This window comes from Pomacea canaliculata, linkage group LG10 (assembly GCF_003073045.1).
Source record: "Pomacea canaliculata isolate SZHN2017 linkage group LG10, ASM307304v1, whole genome shotgun sequence".
Taxonomy (NCBI): Eukaryota; Metazoa; Mollusca; class Gastropoda; order Architaenioglossa; family Ampullariidae; genus Pomacea; species Pomacea canaliculata.
The window spans coordinates 9,380,889-9,401,010 of record NC_037599.1 but is presented as its reverse complement, the minus strand read 5'-3'; the positions used below and the strand labels follow the sequence as shown (position 1 = coordinate 9,401,010).

Genomic DNA, 20,122 nt, shown 5'->3' with positions numbered 1-20,122 from the left:
TCACAAATGAAGATACCACTCTGATACACACCTTGATACAGAGGATAACAGCTTGTGTAGTTTTAATCAAATCAACATAGTCTGAACCATGGACAATTGGACATGTATCTCTAGACTGCTTGCAAAAAAATTTTCAGCATTAAGAAAGAACAAAGGCCAAAGCACAAATTTGCTTGTAGTTTAAGTATCAACTTCAATAAGAAGAATAGACAATGCAAACTCTCTTGTTCATGGATGTACAAAAGTTCAAGTTTTATAGTCTGTTATCTAAAGTTTATTGGCTCCAAGTCGTGGGAAGCTGAGGTCAAGGATGTTTGTAAAAAATGAAAAAAATTAACAACTAACTAAGTAACAAATTTATTGAAAGTCTATTGTTGACTATGAGAATTTTATTGGGGTTCTGCAGATTGAACTGTTAAATAGTTCATTGATCTGACAGCCTACAACTTCGTGAGATGCTAAGAGTTGGTCTTAGCAGACAACCAGCAGTCCAGAGATAAACATTTGTGGTTTGAACAGTATAAAATTCACAGTTTTGTAAAAACATTTTCAAAGAAATTCATCAAAAATGCTCATTACTATATGTATGGAAGTGAAGTACATGTATACAGTTTTTATGCTCCTTAAAAACTGAGATAATCACAGATCTTATACACATGAAAGACCCCGTGTTTTAGTCAATAATATTTGTACCATTTGTATTAAGCAAAAGTAATTTGAACCTATATAGTTCAATATATTACTCCAAACATGCCAAATGTGACTTTTCCCAAAAAAATGTTCTGCTATTAATGCAGCAATGTCATTATTTTGTATTTGAATTAATGACAAAGTATTTTTAAAAAAAACATACATTGTGTGACTCAATTTGCTTAAATGGGATTTATCCATTTTAGATACAGACTTTAGCAAATGGCATATCAGACTGAGAAGAAGACATCTAATATTATTTTTGAAGACGTAGTTTTAAATAAAATGATATGTTTGAAGGGTGCCTTAGTTGCCATTAATAAAATATGTATGATCAACCAATGTACAAATGTTTTATTTGAATGCTTTGTGAATGACAAACCACTATTTTCATGTTCTCACCAAACATGAATGTGGAAAAAATGCCTTAGAAGCAAAGTAATTCCATCTTATACATCCTTGCACCAGTATCTACAGAAATTTTTTTTTTACACATGCATTTTTTTTTTGTTGGCAGCAAATGTCCTGTGGATTTATAGAAGGATCTTTAAACACCCTCTATTAACTTCTAGCACAAGGTATTAAACGTCCCGAGAAGAAGGTAGGGAGTTCTGCATCATCTCGAGCATTATAATAATTCTGGAATGTTATAAGTAGAAGTTTTCAAGACTCAACACCAAAAGAGTAACTGGGATTGGGTGTTGAGCCACACCATTTGCCAATGAATTTCAGCACATCTTGAAGCTCTGGACTGTGAGAAACCTGGAAAATATGGAGGAATAATGCTATAGCCAGCAGACCCTGCAAAGAGTTTATCTCTTTTTATTCTTAAAGACTGGAATGACTTAATAACAACTGTCTTCACCTGCCATAGTGACACCATACATGAATATCAATAACTTTACACATCTTGTATTGTTAAACCACATAGAAGGTACACGTTATAGTGGGACACTACTTTCTGAATACTGCCCACCAGAAGACCCTTCTTTTAGTCTTATTGTGCATAAACAAAGGGATTATCAGTCAGTTGCATTGAGTGAAATACTTTGTAACTATGTCTCATTGTAAAATCTGATTTTTAGAGAAATATTAATATCGTACAACGATTAACCTGCTCCCATCCCTCTCTAGGACTTAACAGCTCTTAAATTTTCCAGACCTTGGTTGCCATGAGAAACTTGTTCCAATCATCTTTGTTGGCTACCTTATTGGTATTCTTAAATTCCATCTTGTTTCGCAGAACAGGATAACCTGCCACAGAGGTTTATAAAAAATCTTGTTTATGAATCTTGCAAATCATCCAAAACAAAACAAATTAAAAAAAACCACAATAGAAACTTAAATAAAGTCCTTCAGAGAAACAATCAATCGAAGTCTTTCAGCTAAGCTTTATTCCACCAGCTGCAAATAATTTCTAAGTAAATAAGACAGCATTCATCTTCACCATTTTCTCTTTTTCTGATTGAACGAGCAAAGCTAGCAACTTTCTTTCAGCTATAGTAATTATAGTACTTGAAATGACAATGATCCTTGCAAATCTTTTTTGACTGCTTTACGTCCTCATCAAAATGCAAGAAGTATTCCTGTCTGTGGTGTTTTCTTGTTATTTACCCATGGTTAATTATGAAGATAAAATGTCTCCCAAAAATCTAGGGTTACAGATCCTAAAAACTACTGTTTGATCTGAACACCTATCAAAATTAAGCTAAACATTCAGTTAAATACTGTAAAGCTGAAACTGCATGACACCAAACTACATCTTAATTTTAGCTGATGAATGATTTCTGAATCAAATTATGCCATCAAACTCCAACCTGTTATCACGCAAGGCAGTGATCTGATGCCGGTATCTGGAGCAATAAGAGAAGCTTCATAAGTCCCCCGTTCATCCTTGCGAAGGACTTGTTCAATCTTCTGATCCATGGAGACAGCGAGCACCCACTCCTTGATCTCCTCATGCTGCTGACTCTGTGGACCATACTCAATCACGTGACTAACAACCAGAGCCATGGTTAGCTAAGTTTTAATGTTCAATTAACTCCCTAACTTCTAATATCCTTTTCTTGCACTATGTACTCATTTCAAAATCAGAAATAATTAATTACAAGTGTTGTTTAAAAAAACTTACCACATTTTCAGAAACTCCCTTACTTTAAAAAAATTCTGACATAAATGTCTGATATATTTTCTATTATAAAGGAAATAGCCTTAAATATTTAGATTCAGTAATTGAGTATCTGACAACCAGGCCTGGGAAAAATTCAAAACCATTTTGAATGACATACTGTTAAAAATGGTTTCTCTGGAAGAGGTATTTCAAAGGGAATGTCTGTTTCCCGAAAGTCACTGTGGTCCAGCAAATCCAGAGTTCCTTCTTCTATAGCCTGAAAGTACAAAAAGACAGCAAATTTTTAGCTACAATGAAAATAAAGACTAGAGAGGGAAAAATTACTGTACTAATTTCATACACACAAAGTATATTTCTCCCTTGCTCATATTTGCTTCCTATTGGTACTCTCATGCTGCACACACACAAAACACACATCCATACATAGAACTCACACACAAACATCCTGCCGTTTGAATAATAATAATAAAAAAAATCATAAAGAAATTCACCTCACTGATGTCCAAATATCTGTTTAAAAACACAAAAGCCATATTCTCCCATTCCAGGTTCTGCCAAAAAACAAAGAAAGCACTTAATGCATAATGTTAAAAAAGTTAGACCATTTGAAAAAATGATAAATTTCCAAGCTTTCATGAATTAAAGGTGTGCTTATGGCTCATTATTTTGCTTTGCAAACTTCCACAAACAATGTTTAATGCCTGGAAAATAATAATTATAAAAATCCGAGATAATAGAAAAGCCAAAGAAAACAGCACAACAATGAGTCTAACAACATATGGCAAAAAGGAACTAAAATCCATGGCATCAGCACAACCCACTGAACTTTTTGCTATGACACACTTACTCTACATATGATGCCAGCTTCGTAGAAGGCCTTGTCAGCTGGCACAACGTCCGTGTGTCTCAGCAGAGAAACACTTAGCTTGCCAGCAATTGTCTCCAGAGACTTCTGAGTGAGAGCAGCACTGCGTGTGCAATAATAGTGAGCAATCAATAACATCGTCTCAAACTCCTCATGCTGGGCACTGTTGACCTCTGCAGATTTTACAAAGCTCTCACACTGAAGCAGAAAGAAGAGATAATATTAAAATAGCAAAAACCATGCTAACGGAAAAACATTATCTCATGAGTGAAAGATTTTATAAAAATTCATAGAAAATAGTCACTGCAGAAAGACATTTGGCAATTGTCACATTACCAGATCAAATAACATGTCTCTGAGGTCAGCCCAAACTTTGTAGGCTTCTGGTTTATTCAGGTCTCCCCTGTTGATCATGTCAGTAAAGATCCGCTTGTATATATTGTAGTTCTGAAATTGAAGAACAAGCATACTCCAATTATTTTATAAATAGTTCTAGTAGTTTTTTTCTATAAAATATTTGTAACATACCAAATATTTTTGGTGACCTATTTTTTTTTCAAAAAACATATTTCAAAGGAAACACTATGATAAATATAATTAAACAAATGTTAACACCCAAGTGCACCTAGCAGCACACTAATGGCACCATTTCTTTTTTCACCTGAGGTTGTGCAGGTGCTCCATACTTGGCATAAAGCTCCAGAGCCCTTTCTGTGTTCCCTCCCTTAATAAGGTGTGTGGCGTACAGAGCAACATACTTGTGCAGCACCTTAGAATTCTGTAAAAGTCATTTTCATAAAAGGAAATAAGTATGACTACACAAACATGCGCCATCCCAGAGTTTTATTATTACCCCTAAAGATATGAAGGTCACAAAAAAGTCTGATACTATTTAGCAATTGCTTATATACAAATTGTATGTGAAAATAACAAATGATGACCTGTGCAGAGGTTGTAAATGCTACTGTTCTTTAACCAAATTCACAAAATATCCAACAATGTAATATGTTAGCTTGAGGTTAGGCAAGGAGAGACATACACACACACAGGTTGGCACACAATGGGGAAGGTGTCTGATGTCTGATCCCAAAAGGGGGAAGGGAGTGTGGCAGCCCTACCTCCAGCCTCCTGATCTTATGTCCCCTGGTTTTTCCAATCTCATGACCTGTGACTTGGGTTTCCCAGGGAGATGGAGATAGGTGGGGGGAAAGGGTGGCAATAGGGTAGATTCTAGATTTGGGGTGAGGGGTAGCGACAAGAAGGCAGAGCAGGAAGAGAAAAGGTGGGTGCATCACCGTGCTGAGGAGTTCAGATATTGCTAGATTGCTTGTGAATGTTTCACCTTTGCCAACAACATCAACCGGAGTATGAGTAAAGCTCATTCTATCCATGACAATACATGTTGACTGTGTTTATCATTGTGGTGAGATTGGGAAAGCAACCCCCATCTTCCCTGTTACAGTACAATACTCCTTATGCAAAGATTTAAAGCAGGTGTAATCACCTGTTGCTCTGCCATTTGAATGCATCTGTCCCATTGACCCTTCTCAGCGTACATGTCCAGTGCTCCAATCACATCCACGCTGGCCAGCTACACACCAGTGAGAGACAATGAGAAAAGTTTAAAAAATATTGCTTAGCAAGAATATCAGTGATGTTGTTACTACATGTGTCTGGTAAGGTAGTTCTGGTACATTTTGACACTCCTTTACGCAGAAACTTAACCACCTATTTGCAAAGTAAGTGCTGATACATGCAGTAGCACAAACTTTAATGTAATTAGTGCTGCCATCATCTGTAACTTAAGCAGAAGTCTGCAGCATTCTGCAGATAATTATAGGATTTCTCTTTTGCATTCATATTTATTATTGTTGATTTTTATTATTTAAAAATTGATTATTAGAGCGAATTCATTAGACAAATAAGTTTAACAAATTTTTAAGAAATCATCTAATTTATGTCACGGACATTTGGACAAGCAGCAATGTTTACATATTTGAAAAATAGCAATGAAAGAAACCTGCTACTTTTCTAGAAAATTAAAGAATGAACTATATACTTACATCTTCAGCTTTCCCTTGATTACGGCAGAATTCTTTGTAGCGTTCATCCACATACGGCTCAAGCCTTTGGAAAGAATGGTTTTCTTTGTAATCATCCATCAATAAAGTCTTTTATTCCTCCAAAACTTATTCAGATTATTAACAGAAGTGTTGGACATACATGCATTCATAAGCATATGGGTTAGTAGGGAGGTAGGATTCCAGAACCAGTGCCAAACACATGTGAGAAAGCACAAACTCTCACCTAATCACACACAGGCAGGGATGCTCACATGTCTAGAAAACATTTTGTTACGCCTGAGCTGGTATATGCTATGCCTCCAATACAGCATTAAGTCATTGTTTCAAATCTAATTTGTGATTCAAGCTGGTATTTCAGGCCATAGGCTACATGATCGATATGCATTCAAACTTTCATCTACTAAAGTGTAATCTGACACAGAACAGTGGAGTGCATTCCCCTGTTGACTTCTCAAAAGTCTTGAAAGGATTTACAGGACTGATAATTGCAGACTTAACACAAGTGCATACCCTGCCATGGGTAGTCAATAAACATTGACCACTTACTTGGGCTCCATTTCCCTGGCCACTCGTTTTGCCTTGTTCCAGTCTCCTCCACTAATAAACATGTCAACTGCATCCTTTACCATATCTAGGCTTAGATACAGCTCAGCTGCCTGAAAATATATGGAAATATTTCTATTGCAAATTCTCTGCAGATAACATATCTCTTATTAAGTGCTACCACTTGTTTTCAGTCACATAGGTATAAAGGTTTCCCTGTAGGGAACATCAGTCTGACAATGAAAAAAGAAGAACACTCACAGAGCTGTGCTTGTGAATTTCACCAAGGCGTGGTCCCACTGCCTCCACTACTGTCTGAGCTTTCTGGGCACCAAGGAACTTGATAGCTAAGTCTCCAGCCTCAAAACATTACCCAAAAATAATGAATTGTGTGAAATGATATTGCTATTGCTACTTGTTATGAATATAGGCTGATTTGCAAGCTTTGTAATAATTACAAAATATTTCTGACATCAACAGAACTCTAATATATAGCATGAAAGGAGATATCTTCTCTACACTCTGAGCAAAGTCCTATACACACCTTCATCCAGCATTTCTCCAGAACATTTTGATCAGAGACCATGGATGGCGTGACTTTCATGTAGCACTCCACTGCCCGCGCATACTCCCCAGAGGCCTCCCACTCCCTTGCCTGGTTCACCATGCTCTCTGCCCCCCTAATCCAAACCATTTAAAACAAACTATATTACTGGTCAGTGCTTATTTCTAATTTCTCAAACATTTTTTTTTCAAGTTATGCTCTCATCTTTCAGAGTGACATGGCTTCACACTCTACCACTTCTTCAGTCCTCCATGTTAGAGGCTGGGGCTGTTCATTCAGAGTGCATGGGTCACACTTTGAAAGTAGTCTTCTATAGGCCAGTCATGCCAATGAATTATTCATGTCAGCCTCTCAGTCTTCATATATAAGTAAATACCAGCCCTTTGTCACACTAGCCAATTAGGACAGGCTAATTGTTACACAAAGATCCTTCAGTGGCATGTCAGGGACTCTCCCATTACTCCCAAAATTTCTTGGTATGTTTGGTCACAGTGCACAGTTAGTGGTAAAAGTGGGAGATACGAGAGACAAGACATGATTTATTTAGGTTATCTGAGGTTATAAATAACTTCTATCAAAGACTATTCATTTTATTTCAAAACCAACATGACGTAACAAATGAAGAAAAAATTGGACACAACAATAAAGGAAGCTGGAGAGATTTTATTAATGGAACAACTATGAATGAGCATTTCTGAAATAAAGTCATTGTCAATGAGAGAGATTTGTAAGTATTTTTATATAAAATTTTGCAGGCTAAATGTATGACAGGGACACATTGCTTAAAATGGCTTAAAGAGACTGCATAATGAAAAATAAGTCAAACACTATTGCAAAGAAAAGACCAGAGTATATGAATTAAAATATGCTGTAAAGAAATAAGTAGCAAGTTCTTTGCTTGAAAGAGAAAATGCTTATAACATGAGAAAAAGACTTTAAAAAGACAGAAAAAGGCCCAAATATTTAAAACTAATTAAAACATTAAGATTCAGTTTGACGTTTCTCGAAGTAATATGTGATGACCCCCTTTTTTTTTAAAAAAAAAAAAAGGGTGCACCAGTGAAAGATGCCAGGAATGAAGCAACAAGAAGCAATTATGGAATGTGACAAAACAAACTGAATAATTAATTCAGTAAAAATGACCTTTTACAAGTGTGCAAAAAGAAAGCATGTTTAGAGAGCTGAAAACGTCATGAAAATACTCACATCTTTCCATCTTTCCCACTGTCAAAGAAGGCATTGGTTTGTAAATACTACTGTAATTTACAAATATATTAATACTTTTGTCAATTTCTTATTATGACTTATAACTGCTCAAACCCACAAAATGAAAAATTACGAAATGAGACAGCTTTATAATTCTGATAGTTAATGACATGCTTCAGTGAAGGCATTTTAACTGATGCACCCACCAGGAAAGGAAAGAAGGAAGAAGGGAATGAAAGATAATTCACATGCAATGAACAGCACTCACTTGCCAGACTTGGTGGTCATTGCATGGTCATATTCATCCTGTAACTGCTGTAGCTTATGTGGCAAGTATTCCTTGCACACACGCAAAGCATCCTGCCACATGCCAGAATCCTGTTTCCCCACCCAAAAATTATATAAATGAATTCAGCAGTCAAAATAATAATAAGCTATCTCATAAATAATAATATACTGGTCAAGTGAGAAAAACTGTTCATGCTTGATTAAGAAATATTAGGAGTTCTAGGTCACAAGTTTCTGCCTGGTTTCTGCCCCATATCACTGATAGCTTTCAATTGTTTTCCATTTGTACAATTTATGCCTACATAATGTTTGAGTACTTTATCAGAATTCAGAGGATGACACTAATGTAGTAGTAGAACACTATATAGCTAAACATTTTATTACTATTATTATTTATTCTATGCAGTATAACTCTGGGATTATAGCTTACTCTGTAGAACTTGATGGCCAGTTCTGGACGCTTAGCTCTCAACAAGAAAGACTCTGCTTTAGCAAACTCTTTCTCTTCAAAAGCATAGCGGGCCTGTCCCACCAGCACATCAGACACGGAATCTGGGTCATGGCTCTCAGCTACACGTTGAGCTGAACCCCAGTCTTGATTGTGTACATACCTGGTGTGAGGTATGAACATATGCCGAGAAAGTCAAATTACTGATTCCCAAATAACTTAATACTTATAGCTCACAAGAACTAGTTCAAGCATATAAAGAACAACAAATTATGCAGCTGTATAAGATGAGAAGAAGAGACTTATTCATAAAATTTACAGCTATTCCAAAATGTCTCTCAGCATGAATTATAGTTTTAGAGCATCATGGGCACCTCAGAACTGCTGATATCTTGTAAAATGACTCAGTGAATATCATGATGGTTCTCAGAGTTTTATATACAATGTATAGCACACATGCTTTTATAAGAGCAGCTTAATAAAATCCTTGTAAGGTTTAAGAGAACAAGACGACGATATGCAAAATAAGCACTCACATGAGGACAGCCTCCTTGGGCCTGCTGGCCTTGATGAACTCAGCCTCTGCCTCACTGAACTTGCCCTCATCCTCCAGGAACATGGCATATTTCAGGTGAATGTCTGGCAGCTTGTCCTTCATTGCAATGCGCGCCAGTTCAAAGGCAAATTCGAATGCACTGAAAAGAAGGCACACGTCTTCCTCTCAGTCTCTGTCACATCTTTGTGGAAACACTTGTTCCCACATTCTCTACTAGGAATGAACAATAATAACATTGCCCTTTAACATATGTTTCAAAAATAAATTTCAATTTTCTTCAATGCTCAGTCCCCTTTTCCGACTCAAAAACCCAACTTACCAGTTTTCAGTGGCATAATCAATGGCTTGATCCAGTAACCCAAACTTGTTGAGAAGCTTGACTGCTGAGTCCCCACCAAGACTTTTGGCCCACAGGTAGGCCACTTGTTTAGCTGCTGTCTGACCTCCATGTGCTTTAGCTACCTGTAACATATGCAGCATGGCAAGAAAATCATACAAAGAGTGTCCTGAACAAGGTAATGACCCAGCTGAATACATATTAGAAAGAAAAACAGGTAATTGCTAAAGGAAAGATCTGTAATAACACAAGGTGTTCATACCAGAAATTTGTTTACTTCTTTACTGATTGTGATCTATAGTAAGTAAAAGTTAAGAAAATAGCAGCTTCTTTCAATGTTAACGAAAAGGCCAGCTTGAAGTCAATCAGTTTTACACAATATGCTTCATCTCACAAGTCCTGGGATTGATACATATTAACTTACACGATATGCTTCATCCCACAAATCCTGGGATCGATACATATTAACCGCAGCCTTCCATTCACCTGCCTCCGTGAAGTGATGCTCAGCCTGTCGGAGATTACCCTCACCCTCTAGCTCCTTAAAGGGAAAGCAAATATGGTCATAGAACAAGTGAATCACACTATGTTTAAAAGACAGAGGTACAAAAATCTCAAAAGGCAATCATTGTCCTATGATTCTTATATACCACTAATAACTAAGCTGTCATGCACACATATTGAATGAATCTCATAATAATACAACAAATAAATGGGATATTTTATTTTTAAAATTCATTCTTGACTTCCTATGTTGGCTTCTTTGAAGAGTCGGGCTACTCCATTTTAATTTTCATGAGACCACAACAAAAAGTTCACAGCACATTAAAAGGAGCACAAAAGGCTGACCTTGGCAAGATGAAGGTGTGTGTCCTGTAGAAGATCTTTGTGGTAAGTCTTGACAAGGCGCACCATATCTTTATACATTCGTTGCTTCTTGTACATGGTGATAGCCAGATCTGGCTCCTCTACTGCCACATAGAGCCTAGAACATATTTAAGACAAACACAGTCATTGCAAATTGATGATGAACATGACAGAAGTCCACTCTCTTAAAAAGGGTGTACTGTAGTCTCATGATTAGACAATCACAGCCTTCCACCTATATGTAGTGTGCCATACCTAGAGAAATATGGTCACTTTTTTTAATAGGAATGACCACACTTAAACTACTCCACTTTTGCTAAAAAATATTGAGTATGCACCAAATTCTGAGCTAACCTTTCTGCATCCTTGAACTTGCCCTGCTCTTCCAACTGTCTTGCTTGGGCAATGTATAGACTGGATACATCCTCACCTTTCATGTATGTAGCAGCCAGCTAGGTCAGACACAATAATTCTAATAAGCACAAAATACACTCTATATAAAAAAAAGAATGACCAAATATTTGCAAGATGGCCCAGTGCAAGAAGGTGCAAACAGTTTAGGGACAGTAGTCAAAACTGTCAGCATCTGACATTCTGAACAGAGTGAAAGAAAGCCAAACCTTATGAGCCTGTTCCCACATGCCAGCTTTGTTATACATGTCCACTGCTTCACGCATGCAGCCTGCCTCCACATAGAATTTCTCTGCAGACTACACACAACAAAGACATTTACAAAGCTAACAAATGCATTAAACAAAGCTAACAAATGCATTAAACAAATAGAAAGTCAGTCCTGCAGTGTTATAAGTAAATATAATACTTACATATGAAATAAGCTGAAAATATGAATTATTTTGCTTTATGGAGCATTCCAGTAGTGAGATCATCATCATCATATTTTCCTGCCGTTTCTTTCTCTGTCCACCTTGGTGCTGAACCCCCTTCAAGGCAGCTTGGAGGATGGTCTTAAAGTAACGTGCCAGGTCAGGTAGCCAAACAGACTAGTTTGTGCTTCTTTACTGTTAGGAAAATAGGTTCTGGGTGTCTCGTCAGGGTGGTTCCAGTGCTCAGACAAAGTCATTTGTTGTACATTCCACAAAGAAAATTTGCAGCAGTCTCCTCAGACACTTGCTTTTCAATGCCTGAATGATCTTTATTGGCAAGCAGACTTCCTGTCTCACATTCATGTACCTTTCTCTGAACTTACACAGTAGAAGGCACACAGCTTCTCTCCAAAGAAGACCCCACTGAGATCCTTTTATTGATAAAACACCTTGATCATGAACCTGGGGATGTTAGGCCTTGGTCAATGCTTTCCCCATGGAAAGTTTTCACCAAAATCTACACCCTTAGCCTTCTTTCCCAAGATTACCAACAAGTTTATTACCCTTGACTAGAGTGGCAGAAAAGTACCTTCCTGACCTCGCTAATGCCACTTTCTGCTTCTACCTAGTCTGAAACCAGCCTGTTCTTCTGCTAAAAGTTTCTCTGCAGTGATACTGACATGGTTCTGTATTCAGGCCAGAGGAAGAACTGGCCTATAAACGTCAAAGATTGGACTTGTCACTTTCACCCAAAACGGCTCAAGTGGTGGACCTTGTCAGCTACTGTCTGTTCATGTAACAACTCCAATAACAAGTACCAGTTAATGGATGACTGAATGACTGATTATGCAGTCTTCACATTTTATTCTATATGTTTCATGCTTTGCTACATGTTTAGATTTTGAATGTGTGTGTGGAGAAGACATTAACTGCAATCCTGATGAGAAGTGTGTTTATTCAGCTCTTGCTGCATGGATTTTTCTGGCTACTTTGTGATAACTCACATTTCCTTAGTTCTAAAATTCATAAGCTAGCACAGAAAACAACTATTCTTGTGTGTTGTTTTTGTAAAACACTTTGAGCCTGCCTTGGTGGTGGGGAAAGGTGCTACTGAAATCGTCATCATCATCATCATCTACTCTTACTACTGACTTGGCATAAAACACCAAAAACACCTTTCTCAGATTTTATTCTGAAAAAAGAAAAGAGCATATAACTGGAGAATCTCAAGCAAGAAGAAAAATGCAAAGTAAAATGAGGAAGCTTGGAAGAAGTGGAGGGGAAGGGCACTAAAATATTTAACATAGCAAACAAAGTTAATATAAAACATACACCCACATTTTATCAAAGTACTAATCACCTCATACTCTCCCACTGAAGCATAGTGGTCTCCTATTTTCTTGTAATAGCGAGAAGCCATGTCAGAATCTTGCAATTCTAGAATCTGAACAGCCTTTGCCCATTGTCGTGATGCTATGGCAGCCTCCACAGCCTTTGAAGTTGCACTGCCAACATATGAATGGCAAGCACAAAAGTAATCCTTTATCTAACAATTGAAAAACTATGAAATTACTAGGAAAGATTTTGGATTCAAAGAGACTGAATCACTTTTTCATTTATTACTAAATCATTTAAAGAGGATTTGTGTCATTAAGCTCTAATGACAAATTTTGTTCTTTTCTTTAAAGCAAAACTGAGGGTAAGAACTCACCCTGCCTCAATGTAATGGTTGATGGCTGCATCCAACTGTTTCTGTGACACCAAGTAATCCCCAAACTCTTCCTCCAGTTTAACAACATCACTAGGAAAAGCATAGCGGGCCATATCAACAGCTGGAACAAAAGACCAAAGGACCGGTAGATTAGCTTGAAGACCTGCTATGTGGCATGAACTGCATCAGCTTAAAACTTGCTCGGACTCTATTGGCAAGGTTCTCTGATATAACAAGTTTACAATGACAGCCATGGTTTTTGTGAAAAGATAAGGAATCAGAATTCCCGCTCAATTTCTTAAATTTCTAGATCAGTCCAGTATTTGAGTTTCTACAGGCTCAGCATCTTGTATTATCCACTTTGGCCTGATTCTATATGCAACTATAAACATTTTCAATATTATTGTTTTTCAATAATACAAATATAAAGTGAATCCACCTCTGCGGTAGTCCTTTCCTTTTTTGTAACAGTCCATGGCCCGCTGGTAGTCTTTGATCTTCTCATACAGTTCTCCTGCCTGTGAAGGTAAGTCTTCTCATAAATACAGTATAGGAACAGGAAAGCAGCTGTATAGTTATTAATAGATCCTACATCAAGGCACAAGAATATATCAACTGCACTACTTTAACACACACACACACACAGCCTTTCCCTCTTCTCTTTTTGTCTCTTTCTCAGTCGCTTCCATGTAAGGGTGGGATTTTAAAAAAAGTATGCCAAACTCACCCTATCGTAAAGTTCACTTTTTATCAAAGCACCTGCAATTCGGCTGATCAGCTCCGAGTTGGACATCAGTTCCTTAGACAAGAAGTTAGCATGGATCATTTCTCTGTTCCCTAATTGCTAACTGATACGAATGAAACTTTTTTAACAGCACCTGATCATATTATTCTTTTTATTTTTCCTGGAAAATTTTCGCCAATGACATGAGGTGAAAAAAATGTCAGTTCTACTATGACACAATTCATGGTAAGTCTTTCTGTTAACCATGGGAAACTGGTGCCTAACAAAGGAAGCAGGCAGGCCCAGTTCTCTTCATATAGCAGGTTCCCCAAGGCAATAACTTTCATCTTTGGTTAGTAATTGCTGGAGTTTAAAGACATGAATCATGAATAATTCTGTAATTGCAGATAAAAAGAGGGGAAACATTCATATTTTAACTTAGAAAAGAAAACCCAGTGATTATAAAAAAAAAATGGCTGAACATCTTCACACATGAACATGACAATAATTTAATACAGACTGACTGCCTTGGTTTGACTTTGCTCACCTCTCGGCTTGCAGCTAGCCGAGCAGCTCTGGCAGGTAGTCCTGCTTTCATGTACAGACTGATGGCAGCTAAATACTCTCCTGCTCTTTCTTTGACCTATATTAGACAAAACAAGACAGCCAAAAGTAAAGTATTCTTGAAACTGGGCCATCGACATCTAATCAAATCTTTTCATCCTCAAACATCTAATACATTATTCAGCAATCCAAAGCTCTACAATTATTTACATACTCTACACTTGTTACTTGTAGATGTAAACATTTAGCTAGGTCCTGGTAGCGAGTGGAGCTTGCAGACTAGCATACCATGGTCTGCATGTCAAGAACACAGTATAAGCAGTTTTATTCTGGGCCTTCTGAGGTTTGTCTTATGATAAGCTTACTATGGCAGGAGAAATGGTCCAGGGACTGGAACAGCACGGCATTTTGGACTGAGTCCACTGAGCAAAATGATTAAAAGACGGAAATGACCAACCTCTCCAGCTGCCTCCTCTTGTCCAGATTCCATCAGCCACTGGTAGTAATTGCGGCGCAGTGTCTCCAGCTCTGGATGCATCTGCACAGATTAGCATGAAAAAAATATTCAAACAACAATTAAGTCAGCCATTCAAAATAATTTTCTTTCCTTTAATATACTGCAAGCCCATACCTAAAGCTTCTTTTTAACTAGGCTAAGTGCAAAAGTCTAAAACATTATCAGTCCTACATTATTACCAGTCTCAAATAATTACCCTCAAATTTGTAGATATCAAAATTAAAGTAGGTCAAATGATTAATGATATTTGCATGGTTAAGAAGACGTATTAGAAAAGCACACAGACAGCTGCTCACCTTAGCTTCAGCCACTTCAATGGCTTCATCCCACATGTGCATCTCTTGGTACATCTCTATGGCCTCATCCACATGGTTCTGCAATCATGAATAAATAAAGTTATGTACCAGGGTGTGAGACATTACATAATTTGAATTAATGACAGCTTTAAAGAAATTCAAAAAATTTTTACATTTTCCAAAAGTATGTGTATTATATCCATACATCACAGTATACATACTACTCCTCAAGGTGTACTTTTTAAGGGTCCTTAAAACTGGAAGCCTCGCTATAAGTCTTTTCTTTGTGAAATGTTTGTATACCTAATCAATGGTTCTTATCTTTTATTCTTTCACTATATTCTGATTTTTTTCTAACATTGAAATCACACTCTATGCTGTCTTTGCCTATATTTGCTGGTTTACAGATGTAAAGATTTTCTTTCAAGTATCTCCATGCTAAAAATACACAAGCAGCAAGATCAGTTCAAAACATGGACCACTGAAGGTCATTATTATTTTGAAAAAGCAAAACTTGTCACGGGCTACTGTTTTTAAAACTTCTTTGAATATTCTTTAAGCACTCACTCCTTCGAGATAAATACTCTCTGCATCTTTGAACCTCTTGTCAAATGTTGCCAGGCGAGCACGCACTTTGTAGTGGTCAAAACCATTACCTCCCTGCCACAGAAAATCTTGTTTGCAGCAAATTCAAATGCAATTATAGTTTGAAAAAAATTATCCACCTGCATACATTACACAAAATTCACACAATATTAAACACACGGTTCTGCCATGAACAATCATTTATGTAAATTTATTACTAGTTTATAAAATAAGGAAATCGTCTACATTAAAAGTAATAAGTCATTAATCATAGTTATTCCAAGTGACTTACAACTTGCTTTTCGACTTCCTCAGCAATGCGCACAGTCTCTTTCAGGTAGCGAGCTTTTGCAATGTTGCCCAATGCTGAGTAGCATCTACAGACGGACACCAAAAACATTGCATCAGGTAGGTATGCTAATGTTCACATGCTTAAGAACAAAACTGGTGGACAAATATGTAAGATAAGGACCATGACAATCTTCATACAGTACAGAATGTCACTGACAAACAAAACACTATATTTACACAATTTTTGTGATTTTCAACACAGTACTATCAAAACAATGAACATGTCAGTCTGGCTGTTCAGTTTATTTGTCATTTCCTGTTACCTTTCAGCAATGTGAAGTTGTTTTTCCTCTAGGGAAAGTTTGCTCAGCGTCTTCCACATCGCCTCAGTCTCTGGTGATGATTCCAGTGTTTCCAGAAAACTCACAGCTCTAGTTAGGAGAAACATAAATTATGGTGCACACATATATTTTTAGCATTGTGTCTGGAAACATATTCAAACAGAATCAGAAAAGTGTGATATGATCTGGATTGATTGGCCATCCATAAAATTAAATCGTTGTCACAAATAAAACACTGAATCAATTTCCATTCTTGTATTTCCCCATAGTACCACTGTTGAAAAGTCTGTGAAAACATGTTTGTTTTATATTATGCTTTTTTTTTCCTTGGGCAGAAAAAAGTAATTTGGACAGAAAATGCTTTCTGAAACAAGAAAATCTGTCAAGAGGTGGAGAATTACAAGCAATAACCAAAAGGAATTCAGGCATAAGAATTATCGTTAATTGGCAAAATTCAGTGAAATAAAAGATTGATGGAGAAAGCTGGGGTGAGGGGTAACATTCAAAAGAAGCAGATGATGGAAAACATGCATTTCCTTACAGTAATGACGACAAACCAAACCTCCCCACTGAAAATGAATGGACGTTATTGGACACGGAATAACTCTCAAGATAAAGAAATCCATTTACCTGCCATAGTCACCATCATCAATAGCAGTACCAAATTCTACCAGCCCCTCATCAAGAGTGATGGACACGTTACTGGGACCCTCTGAAACCATCACTTCTGTTTTCCCACCATTCTTTCCAACTTCCACAATATTGCCCTGCATTTCAAAGATGAAACTATTATTTCCTCCTCATACAATAATAAGGTAGAAAAATCAAGCAACAAAATTCCTTCTTTGCTGCCATATGCTGAATATACCTAGCAATGGTATTAAAATTTTTAGCAAATGTAAAATTATTCATTATCTTAAGCAAGCAGGTCACACATAGAATACCTTTCATCTATAAGGGAAATAAATAAATTATTCCTGATATAAGTTACAATTCCATATGATTAATCTAGCACAGCAGACTTTATTACATTCTGAAACCATAAATGTGTGTGACTGAAATTGTAAATCGACTAAGCGGAGGTAAAAGACAAAATATATTACAACGACACTTTAAGTCGGTTTTATAAGTTTAATAGAAGACACCTAGAATTATATAATGGCACAAAATTAGAAACTCAGCATAGCAAGTAACCTCATGACCACTTTACCCTGATTGGAGTCATCGTGACCTTCTCAGGTGCTCAATGTTGTACCACACACAGAGGTTGCCTCGGTTCTGAGCCACAACGACATCACTACCAGGCACCCACTAAAGTGACATGCATATGCAGGCAGGCATGTGTATGCACATAATGATGATAAACACATGTACACAAGTGTGAACAAATCACACATAAAATACAAATGTTGGGATTTTCTCATTTAAATTTGTTTAAATCATTACTGGGAGAAAGAATACCAATGCCATGCATTGCCACTATCTTACATAAAAAGTATTACATTCTTTTAGATGGAACAACAAGGAAAATAGTATAACTATGATTGCCACTTCTATAACCATTAACCTATCAATTGCCAAAACTGTCTTCAACTGTAACTGTAATATTACCTGCACATAGGAACAGTAATCCAGAATGCTGGCTTTCTGCTGTGACTGTATGTCATATAAGTACAGCTAAAAAAAGACACAATATAAAGTATATAATAACAAATGGTAATATGTAAACAGTGAAGCTGGAGTACAGATTACTCAAATATGTTCAGGTAAACAAATTACTAAAAAATCTTTGGAGAAAACAGTAATCTTGAGAAAGTTCGAGGTCCTGACAGGCAATATATATGGATAATACAACAGAACTTGTACAATACCTGTCATCAGACAACTGAATGGCTAGTCATACCACAGGTTTGCATTTGTATGTAATTCAACAGCATGATGCATTTCTTTTAATAAATAAAGCAAAATCAACTACAGAGACACAACTATTACACATAATGACAAGAATAATGTCTTTCAAATATATCAATATACATTAACTGTACAGGGTGACAGGGTTTAACACTCCTTCTAATAACTGAACAAAAAGTGCAGGAAATAGGCACTTTTATTCTTTTCTCTGCTGGTTGATGGTACCGCAAGGCGAAACATACACGCTCTTGCTCTTGATGGGTCATGGCTCCCACTTCTGCGATGTCCCTTCCAACTGACCCTGTGATCTCTCCACCTGACCCTCTTATTTACCTAACATCTGACTATCAGACTTACCTCAAAACTATCCCTGTACCCACCCACCGTTTTCTGTTATTAGGCGACCCCATCTAGCTCTCCTTTGGTCACAGGGTCACCGCCCAGCCTGTACATGTTGCCTCTCTCTCTGTACGTGTGTGTGTGCGCATTATGTATTCCTATACTACTATATTAGCTACTTTGTAAAGTGTGACTTTAAATGAAAATCAAGTTTTTAGTAAACCTTGAACTTGTTGTCCCTGAAAAGCAGTTTGTGGCCTGTTTCATTAAGCTGAAAAGAAGGCAAAGAAAATTGCTTTAATTATATCTGAAGAAAATAAATACATTTGTTACATCAAAAACAGAGGTTTGAAAATGCTTTTTTAAAAATGTTTTAAAAACAGATCGTGTTTCTGATTCTAGTGAATTCTGCCTTGTAAATGTTACCACATGATCTATTCTAGCTTCGCCCAAAGATCTAAAAGGTCTTTCAAACATATGACTAGACATACTTTCTAAAAGTTGGGATTATTTTTGAAATGGTTGTAAACAGTTGTTAGTAAACATCTGGATCATCCTGACTTTAGCACATTGCACCATGGTACTTACTGCTTAAAATTGACTGGTACTGTCAACAATTTGTAAGCAAATTTCATGTGCTGTTTTTATTTGACAGCTTGAAAAGGCTGTTATTTAGCTGAGCAGTTATCAGACTATTCCAATACATCTCACATATACAACAGAGTTTTATAAGCTGGAAAGACATTCAGTAATTATTCCTCACCTCCAACCAATCGATCTTGGAGTCATGACCCACTTGAGCTATAGAAAGGCCTGTCACTAGGTCCACTGCATGAACCAAACAAACAACTTAGTCGAAGAGCAGATAACTGTGTTTGTTTACTGTGTATGCATGTCTGCACTTGTCTTTTGTTCTTTACATTATGTATAATATTAACTGATATATGAGTTTGGAGTTTACATGCTGACAAATGTGGAAGAAAGCAAAATGCAAAATAAAATCCTTTATGTATAAGAGACAATATTTAAGGCATTACATATGATATATAATAGCATTTGTTTTTATTTGTAAGCATTAGATCAAAACTTCCTTTACAATTAATCAGAGATTTCAAACTGAAAAAAAATTATGCTTACTGATAGCAATTGTTTTCAAATCAATCAAGTAAGCCATCTTCTTGTTCTCTCCAATACCTCGCTGCTTTCTCTCATTCAGTCGCACACTGATAACATATCCAACATACAGATTGTTCATGTAAAAACTGACCTCAAACAGTAACAATAATTTAACAAAAACATATAAAAGTATATTTCATCCATGCATGTTTATAAATCACTTTTATCACTATAATTAAAGTGTTGTTTAAATTAAATATAAGATATTTTCCCCTTCAAAACTTTTCTTTTGCTAATGACCCGATAATAAACAACTGCTTGGA

At 36.6% G+C, this 20,122-nt stretch overlaps 1 protein-coding gene across 1 annotated transcript in view; it reads right to left on the bottom strand.

Annotated features, from left to right (window-relative positions):
* Positions 1 to 46: 46 nt before the first annotated feature.
* Positions 47 to 20,122, bottom strand: part of LOC112573418 (intraflagellar transport protein 172 homolog) — a 31,749-nt gene continuing 11,673 nt past the window's right edge. The window contains 39 exon segments of the mRNA XM_025253774.1: positions 47 to 1,452; positions 1,853 to 1,944; positions 2,508 to 2,661; positions 2,979 to 3,077; positions 3,313 to 3,372; positions 3,669 to 3,884; positions 4,023 to 4,133; positions 4,348 to 4,464; positions 5,191 to 5,277; positions 5,750 to 5,813; positions 6,317 to 6,426; positions 6,575 to 6,673; positions 6,858 to 6,993; positions 8,085 to 8,102; positions 8,353 to 8,462; positions 8,803 to 8,983; positions 9,357 to 9,515; positions 9,696 to 9,838; positions 10,138 to 10,254; positions 10,563 to 10,698; positions 10,935 to 11,032; positions 11,201 to 11,290; positions 12,765 to 12,909; positions 13,116 to 13,236; positions 13,555 to 13,633; positions 13,843 to 13,914; positions 14,387 to 14,482; positions 14,861 to 14,941; positions 15,217 to 15,294; positions 15,784 to 15,876; positions 16,094 to 16,178; positions 16,416 to 16,523; positions 17,064 to 17,200; positions 17,644 to 17,675; positions 17,678 to 17,744; positions 18,045 to 18,110; positions 18,907 to 18,954; positions 19,447 to 19,511; positions 19,821 to 19,906. Of these exon segments, the coding sequence (XP_025109559.1) occupies positions 1,354 to 1,452; positions 1,853 to 1,944; positions 2,508 to 2,661; positions 2,979 to 3,077; positions 3,313 to 3,372; positions 3,669 to 3,884; positions 4,023 to 4,133; positions 4,348 to 4,464; positions 5,191 to 5,277; positions 5,750 to 5,813; positions 6,317 to 6,426; positions 6,575 to 6,673; positions 6,858 to 6,993; positions 8,085 to 8,102; positions 8,353 to 8,462; positions 8,803 to 8,983; positions 9,357 to 9,515; positions 9,696 to 9,838; positions 10,138 to 10,254; positions 10,563 to 10,698; positions 10,935 to 11,032; positions 11,201 to 11,290; positions 12,765 to 12,909; positions 13,116 to 13,236; positions 13,555 to 13,633; positions 13,843 to 13,914; positions 14,387 to 14,482; positions 14,861 to 14,941; positions 15,217 to 15,294; positions 15,784 to 15,876; positions 16,094 to 16,178; positions 16,416 to 16,523; positions 17,064 to 17,200; positions 17,644 to 17,675; positions 17,678 to 17,744; positions 18,045 to 18,110; positions 18,907 to 18,954; positions 19,447 to 19,511; positions 19,821 to 19,906 (3,955 nt within the window). The 3' untranslated portion in view covers positions 47 to 1,353.